General features: G+C 58.9%; 7 protein-coding genes across 7 annotated transcripts; all 7 read left to right on the forward strand.

Moving 5' to 3' along the window:
- Positions 1 to 383: 383 nt before the first annotated feature.
- Positions 384 to 1466, forward strand: LMXM_27_1340 (hypothetical protein, unknown function; the record flags this gene model as incomplete). Its single annotated transcript, XM_003876663.1, has 1 exon — positions 384 to 1466. The coding sequence occupies one exon, from the start codon at positions 384 to 386 to the stop codon at positions 1464 to 1466; it is 1083 nt and encodes a 360-aa protein (XP_003876712.1).
- Positions 1467 to 5065: 3599 nt separating this feature from the next.
- LMXM_27_1350 (hypothetical protein, unknown function) lies at positions 5066 to 5881 on the forward strand (the record flags this gene model as incomplete). The annotated part of the gene is made up of 1 exon (XM_003876664.1): positions 5066 to 5881. The coding sequence occupies one exon, from the start codon at positions 5066 to 5068 to the stop codon at positions 5879 to 5881; it is 816 nt and encodes a 271-aa protein (XP_003876713.1).
- Positions 5882 to 7835: 1954 nt separating this feature from the next.
- Positions 7836 to 9896, forward strand: LMXM_27_1360 (conserved hypothetical protein; the record flags this gene model as incomplete). Its single annotated transcript, XM_003876665.1, has 1 exon — positions 7836 to 9896. The coding sequence occupies one exon, from the start codon at positions 7836 to 7838 to the stop codon at positions 9894 to 9896; it is 2061 nt and encodes a 686-aa protein (XP_003876714.1).
- Positions 9897 to 12685: 2789 nt separating this feature from the next.
- Positions 12686 to 17239, forward strand: LMXM_27_1370 (putative protein kinase; the record flags this gene model as incomplete). The annotated part of the gene is made up of 1 exon (XM_003876666.1): positions 12686 to 17239. One exon carries the CDS (start codon positions 12686 to 12688, stop codon positions 17237 to 17239), a length of 4554 nt encoding a protein of 1517 aa, XP_003876715.1.
- A 1997-nt stretch (positions 17240 to 19236) lies between these two features.
- Positions 19237 to 20205, forward strand: LMXM_27_1380 (putative 60S acidic ribosomal subunit protein; the record flags this gene model as incomplete). Its single annotated transcript, XM_003876667.1, has 1 exon — positions 19237 to 20205. One exon carries the CDS (start codon positions 19237 to 19239, stop codon positions 20203 to 20205), a length of 969 nt encoding a protein of 322 aa, XP_003876716.1.
- Positions 20206 to 21460: 1255 nt separating this feature from the next.
- On the forward strand, positions 21461 to 21895 carry LMXM_27_1400 (conserved hypothetical protein; the record flags this gene model as incomplete). The annotated part of the gene is made up of 1 exon (XM_003876668.1): positions 21461 to 21895. The coding sequence occupies one exon, from the start codon at positions 21461 to 21463 to the stop codon at positions 21893 to 21895; it is 435 nt and encodes a 144-aa protein (XP_003876717.1).
- Positions 21896 to 23216: 1321 nt separating this feature from the next.
- Positions 23217 to 24344, forward strand: LMXM_27_1410 (conserved hypothetical protein; the record flags this gene model as incomplete). Its single annotated transcript, XM_003876669.1, has 1 exon — positions 23217 to 24344. One exon carries the CDS (start codon positions 23217 to 23219, stop codon positions 24342 to 24344), a length of 1128 nt encoding a protein of 375 aa, XP_003876718.1.
- Positions 24345 to 24935: the final 591 nt, after the last annotated feature.

Here is a 24935-nt window from a genome sequence, read left to right on the forward strand (position 1 = left end):
CGTGCATCGGTACCAGCTGCCTTGTTTTCGTTTCTCGGTTCTCCCCTTCTTGTCGTTCACCTTTCCTCGTAAGCGACACGGGTGTCCGTGGCGTGCTCTCACGCGTCTGCCGCGCGTGATCATTACCGCGTGCCTGCAGACGCCGACACAAGCATTCCGAGCACCTTCCTTGCTGACCGAAGTTCCGGATAACCTTCTCCTTTTCCTTGGAGGAGGGGGGGGGGCTCTTTGAACCCAACACCGGTGCATGCGCGCCTCGCTTGCATCCCTTTCCCACGATGGTTTCCGAATTATATTTCGATGTCCGTGTGACGGGATGCGCGGCGGCTGCATATAAGATCAACGAAGCGCGCGTTTGCGTGACGAGTGCGACGAGGGTGCACATGAAAACTGATGATCACCGAAGTCAGATACACATGATGTACCGTGCGCTCGGCATTCGTCCAGTGGCACCGGCTCCACTGATTCAACCGGCGCTGACCTTACAGAGTCCAAGGCCGCACACCCCTATGGTAGTTCACGAAAAAACCCCGGCGAAGATTGCCCTTCCAATGCTGCTGAGCGACTCCTCTGGCGACGGATCTTATCTTGCGGGAAAAGAGAGCGTTGGCACGCTGAACATGACCCCACCAGGCTCTCCGAGAACTCGCACCCTCACCTCTGTGTCTTACATGCACCACCATGCGCACCTGGCGACAAGCGAACTTTCAGTTAGCGTCTTAGCGGCAAGCGCTCTAAACTTTGCGGCGGCGTGGCGCACGGAGGACAGCATGTGCACGGCGCAAAGGAATCTCATTTACTGCTGTTCGAAGGTGCGGCGTGACTTGGAGCTAGAGGAGGCAGGCAGCCGCCACCGACTGAGCCAGCTGCTGCTGACCGTGTCGGAACAGATGCACCGATTTGTGGTGATGGGCGAGTACAGCAAATTTGTTGTCTTCTGCGTCGATCAGGAGCCCGTGTGGCGCCAGGCAGCTCGCCAGCTTCAAAAGGAGAAAGAGGCGCGACTCCGCACGACCAAGAACATCTACTCCCGTTTCCTCATGGAAGAAGTGGCTCTTTCGGAGAAGTTGTGCATGTTTCAGGAGGCCTCCGACTTTGTCGTGTCGCAGGGCTATGCGGCGCGGGAGCAGCGGCAGCGTGCCCAGATAGGCGCGGTAAGGCGCCGCTGCGACCGCAAGTCGGCGCCCCAGGTGACGCCTGTGCCGTTCGAACCTCAATCGCATCTGCACCATCCTCAACACAATAATGAGAGCAATCCTGCCGCCTTGGCAGGCGGCTGGACGCCGCCGCAACTGCAGAGGCCTCGCGACGACTCCACGGATAGGCGATGTGGGAGCAGCAAGGAACAATTCTCGGAAAATGCGAAGCCGCTCTCTGACACGAAGGTGGACCGGTACAGGCAGCGCTGGCAAGAGATAATCTGGGTCCTTACCAACGGTGAGCGGGGAAAGGCGGCGCCGCACTGAAACGCACCACCCGCTGCCTCTTCGGAGGACGATGCGAAGTGCTGGCCGAAAAAGGGAAGCTTGACACCCGCCGCAGCTACCCGCCGTCCGCAACGGCAAGGAGGCTGTAACCACATGAGGGCAATCGAGGGAGTGAGCACAGGCGTATCTGAAGTCGTCCCGCACTGGCAAAGGCAGCGACAGAAGTGGTGCCTGCAGCGAGGCGGTCGCCTCGCTGCATGCCAAAGGAAAGATGGCAAGAGAAAAGCGAGCCACTCTGCTGCCGCCCTAAATGCGGCCGCTCCAGGCCGCGACACGGATGAGGAGGAGCAAAAGCGCGGCGACCGCGAGCGGGGGAGGCCCACGTGAGCGGTCACGCGCACTATCACCTCCATGAAGATGCCTAGGTGCACTGGCGACAAGGGAGCTTAGGCTCGATGCGACTGTTCGCCGTCGGTCTTTGCTGCTAGTCGAATTTCCATCCCTGGTCCTGTCCCATCAGCTGCGACATACTCATGTAGGCGCGCAAGCAAACCCGGCCGCCGATACCCTTTCGCTCGCCTACGAGCCCCGCGTCCTCGACTCTGACTGACCTTGTTAAAGGACACCCAGGCAGTGTCTCCACCGAGTGCTTCGACGTGCGCCGTGCTGGACTCGCCTGCCGCGAGCACATCTGAGAGGCATGCACTTTTCCTCCGTCTTTCTTGTTTTTTCTCTCGTATTCTCTTGATGGCCATGCGTCGCCGATTCGGTGTGACGGACGTCACTCGCGGGTTTACCAGAGGACTTGCAGACGCCTCAGTGGCCGACTGGCATGCCGCTCATCTATGGATAAAAGCTCGCTGGTTTACACGGCGTATTCCTTCATGGACACTGCTCTACACGTACACGTGTTTCTGTGTGTGTGTGTGTGTGGGCGGCTGTCCTGTATGCGTGGCCGCGAGAGACGACCCCACGCTTCGCACATGGTCATCGATGAGGTGGGGTGTGGCCGATACAAAAAAGAAAAAGAACGCAAGGAGAGCTCCCCTCCTCTCCCCTCACTGCCGTTTCGTTATGTGCGACTTGCGCGTGCCCTCTCTGTCGTCCCATTTGGCGGTTCCGGGTGGCCGAGTTGGCCTTTTGTTTTCGATCTCACCACCACTGCCGGTGGACGACTTTATTTCTCCGCTGTCATGTTGCCGGTATTATTCACGAGTAGTGCATGTGACTTCCTTTTTATAGTTGTTGCTGTGCGTCTCCTTGCCTATCCCTTGCCATCTTTGGCGGTCTCTCTCTTTTCGGCATAGGAGGAGGGATCAGCCCCCTCCTCCCCCTTGTGTTTGTTTATGTGTGTATGTGCGTTTATGTACTCTCTCTTCAATTTTTTTTTTGGGGGGGCGAGGGGGAGGGAGGGGCTCGCATTGCATGTAATTTGCGCACTTGCATCTCGCTTTGCGGACGAGGCATTTCTTTTGCGAGGGATGCTCGTGGGTCCGTCTGGGCTAGCTCGTCCATGTCGCGCGCTCCGACCGCGCGGGGAGAGGTCGTCGTCGTCTCTCGTCTCCCTCTTCACTTCCTCCCCCTCCCCCTTTTCTCTGCCTCATTTTCCCCCTTTGCGTGTTTTTTTGTTCTCCTGAGCGTGTGCGTCGTTCTTCCCAACTTCTCTATTTTGGCAGTCGCACGCACACGCACACGTTTTTGGTTATCGGCGCCCATGTGCGTTACCCTTTCGCGTGTTTGCTCTTGCACACCTGTGCGCTCTACTGACATGGGCGTGGTGTTGGGTAGGATGGTGAGGCAAGAGTGCACCCCGCACGCACGTGTGTTTGTCTCTCTCTATTGTCTTTGTGTATACACAGATGTATCATTTTTATTCTGTTGTTCATTTTCTGTGTGTGTGTTTACGAGCTCTCCGTTTTATGTACGCGCCCTTCTCCTCCTTCTCCCCCCCCCCTCTTTCGCCTTTCCTTCGTAGTTTTGTTGTTTGTCTTCATCTTCCTGTGTGCATGCTCACACATCACCGCCTCACTCTCCCCCCTCTCCCCTTCGTTTCTCCCTTCTCTCTCCCCCTGCTTGCTGGACGGGTTTGCATCCGAGTCAGTGTCTGTCTATGTGTGTGTGGGTGGATGTACGAGGAAGATTACTGACAAGTGAAGTTGAGAGGAGGAAAAAGAAAGGCCTAAAAACAAAGAGTTACATGTACACCCACTAAGGCATACATACACTCATGCACACGAGGAGGCAAAAAAAAAAACAGTAAGATTCAAGTAAGCGTCGGGGGCGGAGGAGGGGTGAGGTGGCAGCGTCCATAGGGACCGCTGCCTCTCCCACTGTCTTGCCTCTTGTTGAATTTCCGTGCTGTTGTTGCTTGTCTACCTTCTCCCATCTCTCGCTCGTCCTTCTTGTTCTCTCCACAGCATCCTTTCTGTGCCTTCGAACTTCGTTTTTGGTGCCTTCATCGGTGCTGCTGTAGTGGCAGTCAATCTCTGTGTAGGTCTACGTGGGCTGGCCTGCTTGTGGTGTGTTTAATGACGCCGGCTGTCAGCTTGTTTCATCTGTGCAAGGTTTGTGTATGTGCGCGCGACGCAATCTGTGCAGATGTTGCGGCATGACCTCCTTCGGAGAAGAGCAGAAGGGGAGGTCACGAAGATGCGCGCGAACATGAGGGATATAATCAAGCGTTAAACGAAAGAAAACGGCTGTTATTATCGTGCGGGCGGCGGCGAGAGAGGGGGAGCAAACGACACGTTGCTGCCGTCGCGCAACGCGTGCATGCGAAAACAGATACGTGCTACATCCTAATTCTGAGTCAGCACTTTGCCCTTCGAGGGCATTGGCGGGTAACCTGCCTGTGCTCCAGCCCCAGCGGTATGTTTATAGCAATCGCCGCAAACAGCGAGCATAGCCGGCTTTTCCCCATCAACGCTAGCATCCACACACCTTCTGCGTCCACCACTCTCTCTCTCAATCCTCTGATATTCTGTTAACATACACACACACACATAGGTGCTTCCGTATATCTTCCCTCACCACCTTTGTGCATTTTTATTTTACCCTTCCCCACGATTGCGGCAGTGACCTCCCCCCTTTCCCTTCCTCTCCTTCTCTCTGCTTAATTTTTTTTATATATTTCGTTCCTTTCTCATACGCTTCCCACCCCACCCCACCTCACCTCACCTCACCTCCACCCCCTCCCTCCCTCTCTCGTTGCACTCTCTACCGTTCTCCGTTCGCTCTATTTGCCCTTCAACGCTCTGGTGTGGTCTTGGAGCGAGAGGGGCCGGCCACGCGCACGAGCGACAAAGGCATGATTTCGTTGGCACCCAAAGACGCATTGTATTCCGCCTGATATCACTCAACCCCTTTCCCCCTCTCTTTGTGTTCCGTGTTCCTCCTGCGTTCCGCATTGTACCGCATTTGTGTCTGTGTTGTGGCTTTGGTTTCTTCTTATAGAGTCGAGAGGGTGCTGACCGGGACCGAAAACAGACACACCCCGACAGCGAAGGGCGCGGAGTCCAGCGCCCAAGGGCTGGAGGACGGACGCGGTTCGTCTCTTCTAACAAGCACAAGAAAAGACGCTGCGGACGGTTTGTCCGGCTCACTTTGGCGGCGTCAGCGTTCCTGCTGTGCAAGGGCTAATGCTCAGCACAAGGTTGCAACGCCCCCCGCCGCCGCGCCGCGCGCCGCCGGCGGCTACCCTGGTCAAAGATGTGAGCTCCGACGCGTACATCTCCTCCCATGTCATCCTCCGTCTGAGCGGCGCAGCCCTAATCTCGCAGCAGCTGCTGCAGATGAAGGACTGGGTGAGCGACATCAAAATGGCTGTCATCACCGCTGATGACTCCCTCAAAGCAATCTGGACAAGCCCGGCGGTGCAGCTGCCATCGCTGAGTGACGGCGCCACCACTGGCGGCGATGATGTGCAGTCGCTCGCCTTCGCCTCCGTGACCCTCTCAAAGCTGGTCGAGGAGCAGGAGACACAGGATGCGTTCTACACGAAGCTCAGCGAGACAGCCGTTGTGCGTGCAGAGGTCCAGAAGGGGTCTCAAGATGCGAGGCTGCAGCGGTACAAGCAGCAGGTGGAGTGTCAGCTGGCCTCCTCCATGGCAGACGGCCTATTGCCACAGCAGCAGCGCAAGAACAGTGTTCCACCGGAGAAACGTCAAATTCTGCTGAATCCTTACAGCACCGGGCACCGCAAGCTACCCCAAACCGCCTCGCAAACTGGGAACCGCCCCCTGCCCTCCGTCAGCACGTCGATGCCGCCTACCATGACCAGTCCGTACCGCACCTCGTCCTCTAGCGCTGTGTCGGCACCGCAGTCGCCGTCTTCCAGCACACCCGTCGCCGCTAACGGCAATACTCTAGGTACTTCCCCCATTCCTCTGGCGCGGCAGGCTCACCGAGTCAAGGGGCCGCACTCTGCGGTGCAACGGCTACGCCGCAGCCAGTGACGCACGGGGTGTACAGCCACCGGCGCTCTCTGCGGCACGGAAACGGTATTGATGTCATGCACTTTGGACAGTCGTCGCCGCAACTGGGTCGGAGCCACCAGCAAAGTGACCGACCGCACTACCAAGTCTTATAGATTTGTTGAAAGGAGTTCGAGAGCGAGGCGAGCAGTGGAGGTTGAGAGGGTGCGTGTGGTGGTGTTTCTGCAAGCGTGTATGCAGCTCATGTGCTCCGACAAGGGAGTGAGGTCATAGTGTTGGGCAGCAGAGGCAGGAGCGGCAGGAGGGTCTATCAGGCAAGAGCGGCGCTGGCTATTGCTTGGAGAGGGTGGGGCGAAGAGAGGAAGACAGTGGGTAAGGGAGAATATGCACGGCTACATTGGTCGCGCGCAAGCCACACCTGGGGCTCTGTTTGATGTGCAGAGCTTGCCCTGGCATTGGCCCCCTTCGTTCCGCACTACCGATTTCTTTCTCCTTGGTGCTTGCACGGTAGATGGTGCCAGTGGGAGGAGATGCGGAGCATGCCGACACGAGTTACCGCGGGATTCTCGCTCTCCCCCTCCCCCCTTCACCTCTCCCCTCCACCTTTCCCTCTTTTTCGCCTGCGTGTATTCTCTTTTTTTTTGACCGCGCCTTTTTCAACGCCCTAATCGTTGTTCCGTTGCTGATCACCGCTTCAAGGGAAATGAAACACACGTAACCGGCACGAGCCGGAGGGCGTGAGGTGTCCGAGATGGACAGAGTGCGTATGTGCTTGCGCACCCTCCCGTTTGCCTCATCTTTGATCTCTTCGTCTCTCGACAAGTAATTCGTGCTTGTCATTGGCGGAGGGAAGCAACCATCGGGTGCACTTGTGCGATGTGTTGCGGGGCAGCTCGCACAGGAACACAGAGGCTACTCCTGCGGTTGGCAAGTCAATCCACCGCTTTGGGCTGCCCTTTGCCGCCATTTTTACCGTTTCCTGCGCCTTTGCATTCCTGCCTCGTCTTCACCCCTCTCCCTCCCCCTCTCTCTGCCTCTCTCCCTCATCCCTCCTTGGATCTTCTCTGGTTTCGCTTCACTGCTGGTCGCGGCCTCTCGACACCGCCCTCTGTACACGCTCACCTGCCCGCATATACGCGACTGCATATTGGCGTGCCTCCGCGACAGAAAAAAAAGCGAGCCGATGCAAAATAAGCAACACCGAAAAAAAAACATATTGAAGAGGAGAGCCACACGCGAGGCTTGTCTTACCGGATTACCGCCTGCTTATCTCCCCCCCCCCTTTTCTTCTCTTCGTGCGCGAGTGTCTGTGCGGTCTGCGTGTGCGCATCTCTCTCTCTCTCTGTGCGTGTATGTGTGTGCACTCTCTATCTCTGAGAGACGGTAATTTGTGTGGTACGCACACAGCTGTCTTTTAGCACGGATAAGCAAGCAGATTGCATGCGTTCCGCTTCACATAGGCACACGCACAAGAGAGGAGTCTCAAGGGCTTGAGCTCACGCCACTGCATGGGAAAGGGAAGCACGTGTCTGTATCCGACATTGCCCATACGAGAGTCTCCGTGGTTCGTTGCCGTTGCTCTTCCGTTCCCTCCCCTCCCTCCACCCCCGACCACTTTTTCGCCATCTCCCCCGTAGCACTCTTGTTGATTTCTTTTTGCGCAGGGAGGGGAGGTCCTTTGCTGCTGTGTTTCACCTTTTCCCGTGTTGCTGCTGTCGCTCTTCGTTGTCGCTGGTGGTCGTGGTCGCTGAGGACGTCTTGGAACACAAAAGGGCGGACGCGCCGGGGGAGAGAGAGGGAGAGTGTTGCTTCTCTTCGGTTGCATCTTGCAGCCGGTGCCCGCTTTCACTGACGCACAGGTGAAAACGTAAAACCACGCTGGCTTTCGATTTGCGCGACTGCATCGTTGTTTTCTTCGTCTTGTTCTCTTCACCGTGTGTCCAGGGCGCCTCATCATCCAGTGTTGTTCTTCGCGATGTTTCCATCACCGGTGATCGGTCTTCCGCCCACCACCCTCCTTGTCAAGGTCGACGTCGCTCCGCAGTTGGCAGACATCCACAAGGAGTTCGCGCCTCTTCTACGCCTCTCCGGTGTATGCACTGCGAGTAGCAGCAGCACCGCTGCGGGGCCCAACAACACCAGCTCCGGAGCCGGGGTGAACAGCGGCGGGCTATCCGGCAGCGAGGAGGAGGACCTGCGTGGCAGGCGCAGTCCAGCCGCGTCTCCTGTGCGCACCGCTGAGAACAGGCTCGCCGAGCTCATGGCTCCGGTCATGGTGACGTTGCCGCCGCCCATGTCCAACGAGGATGCTGCCTCTATTGCTCATTACGTGCGCCGCTTCCATGTGCAGGAGGAGTACGAGCGCTCTTACATCGCTCTCATCTTCCAGGAGTACAAGAAGCGGAAGAGCATGGAGCAGAAGTGGGAGAACGACTTGTCGTCGTGGCGGAGTGAGCTGAAGCAGCTGCAGCAGAGGGAGCTGCCGCCTGAGGTGCGCGCTGCCGCGAGTGTCATCGTATCCGAAGAAGCGGCGGCCCGGAAGGCGGTACAGGACGCTTACGACAAGTTCCTGAAGTGGGTTGTGGAGACGGTGCCGCAGTGGATTGAGGCGGCGCAGCGGCTGGAGCAGCAGCGGGTAGACAACGAGAACGCGAAGAAGGCCGCTATGGCGGCTGCGCGCGAGGCGCTAGCGCATGAACTAGCCATGGGGAAGCACCTGAGCGACCCGAGCAGCCGCACTTGCTCCCAGAACGCCGGTGCCGTGACGGGACTCCGCGAGGACGGCGTCCTCTCCTACGAGCCGGCTGTCTCCGTGGAGACACAGGTGCAGGCGTCTCGCGAGGCCACTGAGGCGCTTTCTCCCACGGAACTGCGCCGAAAGGCCATCTGCATGTTGGAGGCAGAGGAGGCGGAGATGAAGCGCCGCCGCGAGGAGCAGCTGCGCCTGCTGCGCGTGCAGGAAGAGCAGCTGCTCGCAGAGATAGCGCTCAAGGAAAAGCACAAGCAGGAGGAGGCTGAGCGACGCCAGCGCGAAGCTGACCAGAAACGGAAGGACGAACTAGCGCGGCGGTATGATGCGCTGCTGAAAGAAGAATTTACCCTGCAGAGCCGTATGCGGGAGCGAGAAGAGATGGAGGCGCGGCAGGAGGCGGAGCGACGTGCAAAGTTGGCACAGGTGGCAGCCGAAGAGGAGGAACTGCGGCGGCGTATACAAGAGACAGAGGACCGCCGTAAGGCCTCAGAAGAGGAGGCGGCACGTGTGGCGCGGGATAAGAAGATGCGCGAAGTACGTGAGAAGGAGGAGATGCTGCGGCAGCGCATCGCGGAGCGCGCGGAAGCCGCGGAGGCAGAGCGACTTGATCGGGAAGCTGAGGCCCGCATTCACGCTGAGGCCGAAGCGGTGCGTACTCAACAAGAGGAGGCACTTCGTCAGGCCAGAATGCAGCAGCAGGAGAGGGAGAAGAAGCAACAGCTTGCCTACTTGCGCGATCAGGAGGAGGCGTACAAACGGCGCATCCGAGAGAAGGAGCTGGCCGAGATTGAAGAGAAGCGACGTGTCGCGGAGTCGCAGTGGCAGTACAGTGCAGCGACCACGTCAGCCTCGGCCGGCCACTCTGTCTCTTCCACGTCCGCCACCCCACTCGTCATGCCGCCAACTGCCGCCCTTCCAGCCCCGCACCTGATGGCGCCGCAGATTCCCATGAACTCGTACGCCACTGCTATGCCCTCGCACGCATACCAGCCGGTACCGGCGGCGCCGGCACCCTCTACGGTAGCACCTGGTGGCTGCTACCTCTATCCCAACCCAGTGGCAACAGTCGTGCCAACAGCGGGAATGCCGCCGCCTTCGCGCCCTGAGTACGGCGTCTATCCATTCGCTCAGCCGCCGTACGTACCGGTGGCCCAACAGTACCCTCAGCCCTACCCACCCGCTACCGTGGGGTACTACCCGGGCGTACCGCAAGGCGGAGCTCCACCAGGAGTAATGACGCTGCAGCCATCGCCATACTCGCCTGCGGCCATGCATACTCTCTAAAGGGAATCCTGGATTGTGTAACGGCTGCATGACCCTCGCGGTACATGCAGCACGTGATGGCTTCTATGCCATCTCTTCCTTGCTTCTCCGTTTCCATGCAGCCGTGCTGCTGTGGTGGGGCGGACTTACCACCTTGCGCTGCCGTGCTCTCTACGGCAGCATCTTTGCTTGTTGCACACGTGTGTATGTGCACTCCGATGGCGTCTTGTCTTCTGCTCTCTTCCTTTTCGCTCCCGCCAAAATACCCCCCTTTCGCAGCCACCGCGGTCAGTACCATCTGCCTTTTCCAGTTGTGTCTGGCTTCTCTGCCTTGGATAGCGCTCTTGCGCCGCGGTGGTGCTGCGTTCTTTTGTGCCGCTGTCTTTTGTTGTGACCGATATTAGGCGTGCGCGCCGGTGCGATCTCCAGCGCACACTTTCTGTTTTACTGTCTATTTCGTCATTTTTTGCCTTGATTTTTCCTTGCGTTTTGTTGTTGTTCTCAAGCAACGAGGCGTTGCGTGCGCACGCGCGCACACACACAAGCAGAAATCGAAAAGAGAACGCGAATGCGTTGCTGTTATTCCTCCGACATCGTTGACGCCGGAAGGGGTAGGATGGGACACAGCTTTGCTGGTTGCGTGTCTTTCCAAGGCACCAAAGACGGTGACACTACGGTGAAGGGGCAAAGACGTGGCCATGTAACGTCTCTCTCTCTCTTCCGTCCTTGTTGCTGACGCAGCAGGCACCAGTAGCACTGGGCGATGCTGCTGCTGTTTCGCCGCCGCCTCCTCCCTTCTCTCTCGCGCGTCCCCTTCGAGAACCCTTCTCTTCTTTCTTCCCCGCATCACCGACCGCCCCCATCACACACCCTAAATCGAGACTTTAGAGTGGCATAGTCGCCACGATTGCGCACACGCTCGGCTCAGACTCAGCCGTATACACTCACTCATCTCACACGCACTCCAACCCACACAGCGCATTCTTCGCCGTGTGCGCTCGCCGAGCTGTTTCGCCACGCCGTTTCTTTGTTTCACGGGGACCATACACACGGACACACAAGCATAGGCCGACGAAGGAGGTGTTCCTAGTATAGCATTGTTTAGCGCTACTCTGCCCCCCTCCCCCCAACCACATCCTCCCTTCTTCTTCCTTTGTGTTTTTGTTTCTCTCTCTTTGCTTTGGGCCCCTCCTCTGCTTCGGGGCCTTCGCTTCGCTCCGTGTTGCTGTTTGCCGGCTCCATCTCAGGCATCTCTGTTTCTTTACCCATCACACACACACACACACATATCATTTTTCCTTTTCTTGTGTCTCTGTAGGTTTTCGATCAAAGGTAATTGGGAACGGAGACGGCGAAAGCGCGGGCTACGCGGCTGCGTCCTCCTCCCCCTCCTCCTCCGACGACGTAGGTTTGCAGTTGTGCACTGCCTCTCCTCTTCCCCCCCCCCTCTCTCTGATCTTCTTCTGGGGGGGGGACGGGCGTGGCGAGCAGGGTAGGGACAGCCAAGACAAGCGGGGCGTGGTGCTGCGTAGTTTCTGTTGTTGCTATTTGTGTTTCCGCGTGCTTGTCGGTGAGGCGTAGTTGCGAAGTGTTGCGCGCTCCCTTTGTCTAGTTCTGTATGTTGTCTTCTCCCTCCCTCCTTTTCATGTCTGTTTCTCTCTCTTGAGTTCTCCCCCTCACCCTTTTCTGCCTATTTACCATTGCATATGTGCTGAGTGCGGTGAAGTCACGTACCCCCTCCTCGAAACTACCATTCCCTGGCAGTTCACCGCTTAACGTCTTGCTGCCTGTCCCCCTCCCCCCTCTCTCTTTCCCTCCCTGCACTGCCTCACAGTGCACCCCACCCTCTCCTCTCAGCACCAGCGCGTGCGTGATCGAGTCTTCGAGAGGCGCGCCTGACATCTCGCGCTCTTCCCTTTGCCCATCTCTTATCAAGGCGCAGCAACGTCGTTCCTGTCAGCCTCGTGTTCGGACTTTTCTCCCCCCCCCACCCCACCCCACCCCCAGTGCACTCGCCCTCCCACGAGACGACGCGGTGGTACAGCAAACAAAAAAAAACGAAAGAAAAAAGAAGGAACGAAAACATATATATATATAAAGGCAGCCTCGAGTTTTTTTTGTTCGTTATTGTGTGTATGTGTGTTGTGTATTTCATCGGTATCCCTGCATACACACATTGTACCTTCTGGACCGGATTTCTTTGTTATTTACCCTCCCTTCCTCCCCTTTTTCTTCTTTTTTTTTCGTGTGTTCTGGTCGAACATTTTTGTCCGTTTCTTCTGTTGGTGTCGTCAGCAGTGGTGGTGGTGGTGGTGCGTGTGTTCCTCACAGGAAGAAGGAAAAAAGAGAAACACCTTCTCTCCTTTTTTCTTCTTGTCGTTGTGAGTGTCTGGGCTCTTCTTTACCCCCTCCCTCTCCCCATCCCTCTCCACATCACATCACATCACACTCGCTCGCTCGTTCTCTTTCTTTGCAGCTTTTTCGTTGTTTCTCCCTGTTCTTTTCTTGCTCTCGTTCTTGTTGCAGACGTGACCCTGCCTGTCTGCGTGTGTGTGTCCCTGCCGGTGTGTCTCTGTGTGTGTGTATTTATTTGTGTGCCTCCCTCCTCCTCCTCCCCCCCCCCCCATTGGCTGCCTCGGCTCTGCGTACACTGTGATTAGTCCTGTTCCCTCCTTGGACTGTGGTGGACTTTGCGTGTCATTGTGTACCGACACTCCCTCTTCTCCACTCCCCACCCCCAAACACGTGCACAGGCTTTCTTTCCTTATCAAGTGTGCTGCGACAATACCTACGCATAGGCGTGAGATCGTATGAGCTCTTCACCAGCTGACACTCACTCGTCTGCCCTCCCTGATACCACCAGCGTTGCTGTTCCCTTCTCACGTGACAGCTTCTTCGAGTGCCCTCGGTGCCACCGACATTGCAAGAGTCGGACGTGGTTCCTGAAGCACTTGGAGGCGTGCTCCAAGAGCACCAGCTCCTCCAGCACGCATGGCAACACAGTATCAGGCGAGGGCAGCGGTGGGTCCCCCGGGGCGGTAGCATTCGCTACAAAGGTCAACCACCACCACCGTCACCCTTCGCGCAGCTCCGCCACAGAGGACGTCACGGCGCTGCTGCTCGAGTCCGCGACATCGACAACGTCGTCGTCGACCACTACGTCGTACTCGCACGTGCACAGTCACAAGCCGTCAGGGTTGATCCACCCGACGGACAGTAGTGGTCGCGAGGCAGCTCCTTCCAACTTGGTAGAGGTAGGGCTCAGCGTCAACACTGGGCTCTCGCGCAGCTCTGCCATTGGCTTTGGCGGGTACCGCGACGGACGAAGAGAATCAAATAATACGACGCCGACGGTAACCTCGCAGACGTCACCTCACTGGCCCATTGATGAACTTCCCATAGCTAGCTCCGCCTCCGGCGTCGGGACAGGCGCTGGCGGTGGCATCGTAGCCAACGGGGCGCCCAGGCCAACGAGCCCCTCGCAGAGAAGCTCATTGTATGCCGGATGTCCGCGTGGGCTTAGTGAGGTTGAGAACTACGGCGAGAGCGGCTCTGCTCAGGCATCAGCGGCGTTTGGCCGCACCTCTGCCCCGGCGGCTGCGCCGGCCTCCTCGTCTTTCTGCACCGCACAATGTGATGAGGTAGAGCAGCATCGGCCGCCAGCACGTCAAGAGAGCTTTCGGCTACAGTCAGACTTCACCTGGACGCAGTACACCCCCAGTACCTCGGAGGCGGATGGCGACGACGAGGCGCTGGGCGAACACGACAGCTCTATCCTCGACCACTCCAGCCGGCAGTTGTTGCGGAGCCTTGGCCGCGTGCAAGGGAGCAGCAACCCGACAGCACGCGAGGCTGGCAGCTCGTTCTGCAGCACTGGTGCGGACCGATTGATAGCTCCCGGTAGCGCCGACAAGACCCCGGATAAATGGGCATCCGAGCAGCAGCTCAGCGGGAAAAACAGCCACCACAGAAGCACTCCCCCGGGCGCGGCTGGAGGCGTCGGTCGTCACACGGCGACAGGGATGCTGCAAGGTGCCAGCTTTCCTCTGGAAGGCGAGCAACAAATGCCGCGGCGTTTCTCGGCATCCATCAGTGAGTTCTCTCCCCCAGAGCGCAACGTAATGGGCACGGCAGATGGGTGTCAGAGTGTTGGAAGCGGCGCCAACAGCGACCGTATTCACCGCTCAGCGCGCGACAGCGCGTCCCCTGTAAGCCCCAGCTGCATGTCCTCAGCCTCGCCATTGTTTGTGCAGGGGGTGGGCAGTCCCAACTTGCTACATGCCAACATGTCGCCTACGAGCACTACCGCCGCTGGCAGCAGCATGAGCAGACTCAATGGAATGAACGCCAGCACGAGTGGTGGCGGCAGTCGTACTCCGCATCACGGCGATCGCAGCGGCGCCGTCACCCCTCGCGCCATCTCCTTCCAGCGCGGGCGCGCCGTCGGCTCCGGCGGCTTCGGCACTGTCTACCAGGCAATCCTCTCCGATGGCTCCCTCGCGGCTGTGAAAGAGCTGAAGCTCGAGAACGCCAACTTGAAGGCGATCGACCGCGAGGTGCGCGCCATGAGTAGCATCCCCCCACATCCGAATTGCGTCCGCTACCTCGGGTCGCGCTACAGTGCACATCACTACTACATCATAATGGAGTACATTAGCGGTGGCAGCATCAACTCCTTGCGCAAGTCGGTGGGGCGGTTCCGCGAGTCGGTCTTCCAGCGCTATGCGCACATGGTGCTTCTCGGCCTTTCGCATCTTCACACAAACGGCATCTTGCACCGCGACATCAAAGGCGCCAACGTGCTGCTTGACGAGAGCGGATGCGCGAAGATTGTCGACTTCGGCTGTAGTGGCAACCTGAACCAAGCCACGACAACGCTGAGCGGCGGTGGCACTCCGCTGTGGATGGCTCCGGAGGTGTGCCGAGGCGAGCTAGCCACGGAGAAGTCCGATGTCTGGGCCTTTGGTTGCCTGTGCCTGGAGATGACAAACGACACCGGGGTGCCGTGGAACTTCCCCCCCGGCATGACCCTGCAGGGTGTTGTGTACGCGTTGGCCTGCGCCAAGTCGCCACCGGCCATCCCGACCGATCTCTCTCCCGAGGCGCAGGATTTCCTGCGGCGCTGCCTGCGGATCGATCCAGGGGAGCGAGCCACCGTGGCAGAGCTGTTGCAGCACCCCTTCTTTGACGTGGATCTGATGGGGGATTCAGAAGAGGACGAACTGCTGTCGTCCTACGGGGCGAGCGCGCGACCGTCGGCCGTGAAGCGAGCCGTCCAGCAAGTGAGCTGTAGCAGTGCGCTTGACGCCGCGGCGCACCAGGAGGAGCGGCAGCCGTACCGTGGAGAGGGCGATGAGGTAGGCGGCGGTGCCAAGGACGTGCAAATCAGCCCGCCGGTGCAGGGCTTTGCAGGCGTGTCTCTATCGCCACAAGGGATGCACAGCAGCGGACATGGGCCCGCTTCAGACCCCGATGCCGGTGCTCTTTTACGATCGCCAAATTCGCATTCAAAGAGTGCCTCGGGGCCCCAGCTCGATCACTACACCCGCAGCGTGAATATCGGCTTTAGCTTGCAGGCCGTGAATGAGGATGACGACGACGATGGCGGCGGTGCTGGAAAGGCGGAGGATAACGTCGGCCCAAGCCATAACTTCCTCGGAGGATCGCCACCGGTCATTCCAGAGATGGCTGCATCGACTGATCGCTGCCACACCACCTCTTTCAAGCCCGCCGGTGTGGGGGAGGACGAAAACGAGTACACGCAGATGATCACGGAAATTATCACCCAGGCACGCGAGGCGTACACCGACGAGGAGCGCCGCATGACGGAGCGGCGGCGGAGGCTTAACATGATGTACCGGAGCAGCGATGAGGATACTTCCCTAACAGCCACCGTAAGCAGCGGCAGCGACACCAGCCACAACGGCGGCGACGGCAGCAGCGACGGCGGCAGCTCTGCTGGGGAGGTGGAGAGAAGCGAGCACGCTGATATCGAGAGTGACTTAAGTACTCTCAGCCGCAGCGACGGGGATGTCGGGGGCAGCAGCCGCTCTGTTGGTGGTCCTCGTCACCACTCGCTCGGGGCTACGTGGCGTGATGAGTCCGCACGCGCCTCAGTCACCACTGACAACGCAGAGGAGCTGCAGAGCACAGACAGGGAGGTACCGCAGGACGAGCCGGCATGCGCAGCGCGAACAAAGGATCCCACAACACCCTCTGCGTCTGCGTCGTCGGCTTGTCGTAGTCGACTCCCCGGGCCCGAAGCACACTCAAGTGCAGCCCTTACGGCGACATCACCCACCAGCGCACACGTCGGATCGCGGGACACATCCCCCTCGCTCTACGCAACCAGTCCTTCTCCGAGTACGCGAGGCTTGGAAGCTGGGCCACAGTTTCAGCGGTTGCCCCAGGGTGTAGTCCTTCCTGCTTCTGTTGCCTCCTCATACCTGCCACATCAGGAGCAGCTGCAGCAACAGCAGCGCCCCTGCCCAGTCTTGCCGCCGGCGCGCCATAGAGAGGTCATGAGGAAGGAGCACCCACGCGATGCGAGACGCTCCCGAGGCGGCGCGTGCTGCAGCAAATCGTCTTACGACGGCATTGTCGCGAAGGCGGCTGGCGGTGTCGCACGCGCACCGTGCAAGCCTGGAGGACCCGTCGGGGTGGCCACTACGATTAGGCAGCCGGTTGGCTCCTCTCCCCCCTCGCCGCACACCTCCGCGAGTGCGGAGACCTCGCCCCCCCTTTCCAGCTCTCCCGCTACTTACAACAGCACCATCTGTGGCGCTGTTCTCAATGAGCGCACCAGCAGCTCCCGTACCCCGCCGCTTACGGTTGGGGGACCGCAACGCCAGACTCCACCGCAGCCGCTGGCCACGACGACCGCGACTTCATCTGCACACCCCGACATCGTTGCCTGTCCGATTGAGTGGTGTACCGGTGGCTCGAGTAGACTTGACGTCAGCAGCGCCACCTGGCGAACAGGTGCGTCCGGCCATCTGCCCAAGGAGCTCTCCATGGCACAGAAGGAGATGCAGGAGATGTTGGACTGGGGGACCAGCAGCGATCGACGTCACGCCTTGTCTTCCTCGTCGCCGGACGTAGGCCGGCGCAGCTCCAAAGCGTTATCGACAGCCACCAACAGCGCCGTTCGCGGAGGTGAAGGCCATCACAATCACCATCGTCTTCACCATTTGAGTCATAGCCATGGCAGCGATCTCGGCTCCGAGTGCACCGCCGAAACGGGGTCTCGCTCACACCATGAATCGAGGCGGTTGTCGGCGACGGAGGCGGTGATCGCGGAGCAGCAGCCGGCAAAGCGCAAGTTATGGGGTCTTGGCATTTTTCGTAATCTGAAGAGCAAGTAGAGTTTTTGCCTCTGTGTTTGCGGTGTCGAGCGTGTGAAAAATAGAGAGCGGGTGAGAGATGCAGAAAGCGGGCGTGCCGCCTTGTGCATGTGATTGACCGTGTGTCTTGGTAGCGATGCATGCGATGGGGTGAAATGGGCACCCCCGCTTTTTCTCTATTCCATTTTCTCTATGCCGTCATGCGTTTTGTCACCGCCTCATCCTTCTCCCTCGTCTTGGTGACGAGAGCGAGAGCGAGAGAGAGGGAAGACAACTAGGCCATGTGTGAGGTGTTAGAGGGGTGATGGTGAAGCGGAGATGGGAGAGCTGAGACCAGCAGGCGGACAGCGGAACGGAGTGAGATGGCTTGCGGCAAAGGGGATGGCAGGGAGCGGGGCAGGCCGGTGGTTTCTCCAAGATTGGCCGATTCTCGCGTCCTTTGCAACCATTCTTTCCCATGCTGTTTTCTTTCCAAATCTCCCATCGACTCCGCGCGTCTCGTTCTCTCCTCCTCTTCCACGTTGTTTCTCTGACCAGGTACTCACGCACCCGGTCGTACACCTCGTGTGGTGTCCCCCTACCTCCTCATCGTGTTGTCTTCCTCCCGCTTTTGCTGCCGCACCTGCTACGGTTGCTTGTGCCCCTCTTTCGTCCCTCCGTTCGTACCCTGCGCCGTCCCCCCCCCCTCCTCCCTCGCCACCCGACAGCGGCGCCTCCTCTCCCCATCCCCGTCCACTCACCTCCCTGCCTTACTCCTCCGTGTTTGATAGTTTCATTGTGTCTCTGCACGTTGCCTTGAAGTGCGCACTGTTCATCGCTCTTTGTCTCCCACTTCAGTGTGTTGCCTCCGTTGCCTCTTGTTTTTCGTTGCGTGTGTTTGCCCGTCCTTTGCCCGTCTGCTTTAATGCCTCCCCCCTCCCACCCCGCCGGCCTGAGGTCCAATACTTGTATTCCCTGTGTATGTGTACGCGCACGTTGCTGACTCGCTTTCTAGTGGCTTTCCTCGCTTACCCCATATTCGGATGTCCTTGTCTATCTCTGTCTACTGTCTGTGTGTCTTACACTTGAACACCGGTGCGCCTGTATGCATGTGTATGCTTGTGTATCGGTGTTTGCCGTCTCGCGGTTACTAGTACTCCCTCTCTCTTTCCTTCTTCCTCCCTCCCCCTCCTCCTCCCTCTCACATTATGCGTGTGTGTGCGTGTGCGTGTGTGGGTGTGTGTGTGTGCCCGTGTTTAGCCTTTCTGTCTTGCTTCCTGAGCTTCGCTTAAGACACACACACAGAGGGGTATATACCACCACCTCTTCAGTAGCAACCACGTGAGCAGCGTACCGTCGGCACCACGGTAGACCAGGGCAAATGGAACGGGCTTGGTGTATGTGTATGTGTGTGTGAGCAGACGCGGTGGGTACACTGGTGATAGCAGCAAACAATCTCTGTGCCCCCCCCCCGCCTCTAATGTTTTTGTTTTTCTTTTTGTTGTTGTTCGGCGTTGAGGCATATGCGACTGTTCCCCCCTCCCCTCTCTCTCCCGTGCGTTGCGCTTTGTTTTACAGGCTTGAATCCCGATAGTGGGGAGCCCGCATACGAAAAAAAAAATAGACATACATGCATATATTACAGACGCGCGTGGGCGGGTTCCGCTGTCTCTGAGGAATGGATGCGTGGGTGTCCATGTACCCTCTTTTTGTTTGGGAACCGGTCGTCTTTACTGTGTATTTCACGCATACATACATACACACACAAGCGCGCATGTATCCCCGCTTGCCCTCCATGAAGCTCTGCGCCCCCCCCCCTCCTCCTCATCTGCCACTCTTCGCTGCTCTCTGCTTTCTGCTTCTCTCCCCCATCTCCCTTGGCTGTCTTTTACTTGCTCCATTTCTATTTCCTCGGGTTTGACAACCTTCGTTGTGCGCCCCCCCCCCACACACACACACAAAAAAAAACACCGACACCACACGCACATCCCTTGTACTTCACCACCTTCACCCCCGCTTTGCAGCTCCCTTTAGCAACGATGCCGTCTATCACCACTGCCAAGCGCGAGTACGAGGACCGCCTCGTCGACTGCCTGACCAAGTACAGCTGCGTGCTGTTCGTGGGCATGGACAACGTCCGCTCGCAGCAGGTGCACGATGTGCGCCGTGCGCTGCGCGGCAAGGCCGAGTTCATGATGGGCAAGAAGACGCTGCAGGCGAAGATCGTGGAGAAGCGCGCGCAGGCCAAGGACGCGAGCCCCGATGCGAAGCACTTCAACGATCAGTGTGAGGAGTACAACCTGCTGAGCGGCAACACCGGCCTGGTCTTCACGAACAACGCTGTCCAGGAGATCACGTCTGTGCTTGACGCGCACCGCGTGAAGGCCCCGGCGCGTGTCGGTGCGATTGCCCCGTGCGACGTGGTTGTGCCTGCTGGTAGCACCGGCATGGAGCCGACCCAGACATCCTTCTTCCAGGCGCTGAACATTGCGACGAAGATTGCCAAGGGTATGGTGGAGATCGTGACGGAGAAGAAGGTGCTGAACACCGGCGACAAGGTGGACAACTCGACGGCGACGCTCCTGCAAAAGCTGAACATCAGCCCGTTCTACTACCAAGTGAATGTGCTGTCGGTGTGGGACCGCGGTGTGCTGTTTACCCGCGAGGACCTGATGATGACAGAGGACATGGTGGAGAAGATGCTGATGGAAGGCCTGAGCAACGTGGCGGCGATGGCGCTGGGCGCCGGCATCCCGACGTCTTCGACGATTGGCCCGATGCTGGTGGACGCCTTCAAGAACCTGCTGGCTGTCTCCGTGGCGACCTCGTACGAGTTCGAGGAGCACAACGGCAAGGAGCTGCGCGAGGCCGCGATCAGCGGGCGGTTGGCCGGCTCTGGCTCGGCTGCTGCGGAGCCCGCCGCTGCCGCGCCGGCTGCCCCTAGCGCTGCGGCCGAGGAGCCGGAGGAGAGCGACGAGGACGACTTCGGCATGGGCGGTCTCTTCTAAGCGACCCACCATTTCCCACCAAGGACTGACGAGTGCTCATGCGTTCTCCGGGTGGACGGCGGCGAGTACGTGATGCCCTTGGATCATCAGGAGGCAACCCTCTGCCTCTCTCGGCGTGTTCGTTTCTACTTTCGTTTGCTTTTGGATCGCCGTGCGCCGCTGCGGCGATCGCTCAGTTCTCATTTTCGATGTCAAACAACAAGAAGAAGAACGACAACAGCAGATACACGACACATCTTCACAGATGAAAGGGACGACGAGCTAGCCGACGTGGTAAGCATACCGGGCTGCAGAGGACCCCGTGTGTGTGTGCGTGTGGGGGAGGGGGATGGCGGTGTGCTTCTCTTTCCCTCAGCTGACCCGCGCTCTTTCGGCTGCTGATGGGGTGTGCACGTCGCCTGCGTTGGCCCTCCGTCACCCCTCCTCCTTCACAAGAGCATGCATTAGGTTGCAGCTGCTCACTCTATGCGCGGTAGTCCATCCTCCATCTCTCTCTGTCGATGTGCTGCTATGACGTGCGCGTAACAGAGAACTGGCGATGGGACTGTGCAAGGGTGGGAGGGGCTATCAGGCACCAGGTGTGTGTGCGCGCACACTCGTGCGTGATCTCCCGCGTGGCGCAGCAATGCTTTCTCGCAATCCGTGTTCAAGGTGCAACCCTGTGCACATGCCTCTAGGGCTTGCAGCATATAAAATGACGCCTTTACCGCTTCCCCCCTTCTTCATCCTCTTGCTTTTTGACATTCTTTTTTTGGTGTGTGTGTGTGTGTGTGCTCCTCGTCGTGACACGCTGCACGCCTCTGCTTCACTCGCTGGGGTGACTTCCACTCAACGATGCTGCATGCATTGGCGCTCCACCGCGTTCTCTGCGGCACCGCCCTCCCTCTGACCGACTCGTGGTGTTGAACGGTGCGTCCATGAACATCACTTTTTGACGCTGCCACTTCACCCAGCTCATCGCTTGCGCCGTCTTGCGACTCTGCCTCCTCCCTCTGTGAGGTGGAGATATCTGTTGCGTGGTGCCTAGACGCGCATATCACATACCCTTCCTTCCCCCCTCCCCCCGTGACCCCCGCACCCCGTGTCCCATCATATCGGTCAGCACAGGGACACTCACACTCACACGTCATCTAGCGTATAGATTCTTCACTGGCGACTCATCACCGCATGACCTGTTATTCGGTGACGCCATCTTCTTTCTTGATTGGTTAGACACTGTGTTCACCTTCTTCGCAGAGCGTCTGTGACATCGCGCATGTCGCGAGTGCTTACGGTGTTGCTCACGTACGACGACCCGGAGTGCGGCGGCGCGGCGGATGCGCTGGTGGAGCACCTGGAGCGTGATGCAGCCGCTCTGGAGGGGCACTGCCAGCTCTCCGTGAAGCCGATTCAGGTGCTGCAAAACGGCTCTCACCGCGATGCCCTCTACGGCTCACTGCAAGACCTGTTTCAAATGAAGCCGCAGGACATCTACGTCATCGCGTTCCTCAAGGGATCGCAGCCAGAGGAGTACCGGAGGGTGAATGAGCTGTGCAGCAGCGTGCGTCCCAATGCCGTGAAGTGCCAGGTATTGACACACTTGGCGAACTACAACGATGTCGGCCTCATCATTCGTAATTTGGTGCGCCTGGTGCTGAATGAGATGGCAAAGGAGACGGCGAGGCGCGACAGCACAGAGCCGTCCAAGTAGGAGAGGGGTGTATGTGTGTGTGTGTGTGTGTACGAATGACGAAGGAAGAGGAAGTGTACGAAGAGGGGGGAAGTTATGGGAGTGACGCTCAGCTTCTGCGCACAGAAGATGGGGCACCCATGTTCTTCTCCACTCTCCCCTCCCCCTTCCTCAGATTCGCGGGCGCGATTGCCCCTCCCCCCTCTGCTGCTTCTGAATCGACTCCGCTTGCGAGCTCGACTGACCGATCCGATCTTCCTTCTGCCGGGTGCCCTTGCGCATTCACCGCGACCAATCCCGCTCCCGCACCCGCTCCAGGGCAGCACCTGAGGTGGCCCTGTGAGTCGATGAAAGGGCTGTGTTACACTGAGTGTTCGAGCACGGTGAGAGAGAATGGAGTCGGTGCCTCGACCCACGTAGCGGCTGTGCACTCTTCGCCTCTGCTCCCATCTCGTGACCCCCCAAGCCCCGTCTTGCCCTTTGCTTTCCTTTGTCGTGCCTTGGGCGCTTGTGCGCGGCGGATGGCGGGCTGCAACAGTCTGCGAGGAAAATGGCCCTTTCTCCGAGGGAGAGAAGACGGCCCGCGGGTAGTGGTGACCAGATTTTCTGGAAAGGGTCGCGTATCGGAATCAAGGACGTGCACGAAGCGACGGCTGCCAGAAAGAAAAAGAAGGATGACAACATCGAGACTCCACACACACACACACACACACACACACACACACACACACGCACGCACGCGCGCACGCATGCACACACCACAAGTTACTCCCCCACCTCCTCCCGTGTCCGCGAGTTGCGGTGGTCGCAACATTTGTTCTGCGGCCCGCTTTCTCTCGCATCGGCTATCTTTCTCGGCGATGAGAGTGGCGTGCCGCGTGGCACTCGCCAGACACCACATCCTGTGGTGAGGTCGGACGCCTCGCTGTCTATGCAGACGAGCAGATTCCCTCGAGGGCACCTGTGTTGTATTACAGCGTCGAATCCACTCAAGGGAAGATATTTGGAGGCACCACGCTCCGCCGCGAGTGAGAGTGCCGCCGGTGAATTCTTGTGTGCATGTGTGCTTGTGTCGGCTGAGAGACTCTGGCCAATGCGCGATCGCTCTGCATGTCATCTCTTACTATCATTATTATTGTCGTCGGCCCCCTGATCTTTCTCCCGACGGCTTTTGACGGTGTGCTCCACCATCCACGTCGCTGGCCCCGCTCCGCTCTCCCTCTCGAGAGCACGTGGCCGAAAAGCAAGCAGTACCAGAGACAGCCGCAGGCGCCGATAAGCGCGTCCAAGCATACGTTGTGCTACCGGAGAGGCATCTTTACAGCCCCATTCGCAGCACACGATGGAGGAGTGGATCAAGGCCTCCCTCACGGACAAGTACATCGACAAGGTGGACGCGTCTAGCGTGCAGTCCGGCGTCTTCTGCGAAGCGTTCACCTCCCCATGGTACGATGGCGGAGTGGTCTTCGACTGGACCGCGCTGCATCAGAGACTGACACAACCGACCGTGGCCCTGTCAGACATGACCAAGGCCGTCGCTACACTTCGGCGCTTCGGTGCAGAGGCGCTGATGGCCGCGTCTGGCGAGGGCGACAAGAAGTGCTTCTCGACCGTCGTGGAGTTGAGGGAGCCGTGGACTCTCCACCCGCTTTCCGAGCAGGCGCAGCGCCTCAGCGTTTTCGACGTCCTCTCAGTTACCGCGTCCTCCACGCCAACAGCGGCTGCTGCCAGCAACTCTCCCGCCATTTCCTCAAGCGACTCTCGACAGCTGTACACCTTTCTGCGTGGCCCGCCGGGGCAGCGCACGGTGCGGGACGACATGGCGCGTGTGCTCTCGAGTGCCGCGGAGCAGTTCCGGGGGAGTGGCGTGCGCGTTGTGTCTTTCCTGAGCTCTTTTGTCTTGTTTGGAAGCGACTTCACGGACATGCTTCACAGCACGGCCGCGGTCTTTCGCGCCCTGACCGAGGCAGGCTTCTCCATCGACAGCCACGGCTCCTGCCTCGGACCTCGCGTTGTGACGCCGCTGCGCGTGGATGCTGACGATTGGTGGACCACCTCACCGCTGCAGCAGATTGAATCCGAGGAGGACGTGGCTGCTCTTCTCGTCTCTCTCTTCTATCAGTGGCTGCAGGACGCGTACGTATGGGGCTGCACGGCGCCCATCCGACTCTTCCTCGATGCCAAAGAAACCCATGCAACGCAGTCAAGACGCCTATTGGAGCGATTTGTGCGCGGGCTTGTGCTACCTCGAGCCCGTACGATTGGACTGGACGCACTGTACGCGTCTCTCCCTGAGGAGGGTGGCAGCCTACTAGAGTTAGCTGCTGCCGGATTAGAGAAGAAGCAGGCTCCGACGGGACTGCAGCGGTGGAGTGTGGTGGAACTGCGGGTTGTTCTCGCCCAGCTCGGTGCCTATGAGCACATCCCCTCCGAGTACCTTGGACAACCACTGAACAACACCAGGCGTTAGCGCTGCTACTTTCGCAGGCCCTGCCCCTTCCTGCAGCGTGAACCCATCGATCCCTCACGCAGTCTTCTAATCAGCGACGCTAGTGGGAGAGGGCTGGGCGACCCTCGGTTGTAGCGTTGCTGTGTCCTGACACACAAGGAATTGTGCTGCATGGTGTGGCACACTTCCTTGCTGTTAGGTACCTTCTCCACGGCGAGTACGACAGTGGGTGTTTTGTCCTGCGGCCCCGCTCTCCCGTACCGCTGCCGTCTGCGCAGCGACATGAGACGGGGATTCGACTGGTTTATGTGTGCGCACCCGTCTCTCCTTGGCTACGGCATGGGCGAAGGGGAAAGCGGCGACAGACACGCCCGCACACACAAAAAGTGGAAGACAAGCAGAATAGCAATGGCGTGTGAGCGAGGGTGCGTCACAGTGCGAGATCGAGTGCTGACCCCCTCCCCCCGCGAAGCGACCTCTTCACATCCACTGCGCGAGGATGACTTTGCGTGTCTAGCTTTTTCAAAGCTCACACGCGTTTTCCTTCCTGCGACTTCCCCCCCCCACGGTCCTGCGAATGAGCTCGCGCGGTCGTCCTGCTCGCCTGCCTTC

This window comes from Leishmania mexicana, chromosome 27, assembly GCF_000234665.1.
Source record: "Leishmania mexicana MHOM/GT/2001/U1103 complete genome, chromosome 27".
In the NCBI taxonomy this organism is placed as follows: Eukaryota; Euglenozoa; class Kinetoplastea; order Trypanosomatida; family Trypanosomatidae; genus Leishmania; species Leishmania mexicana.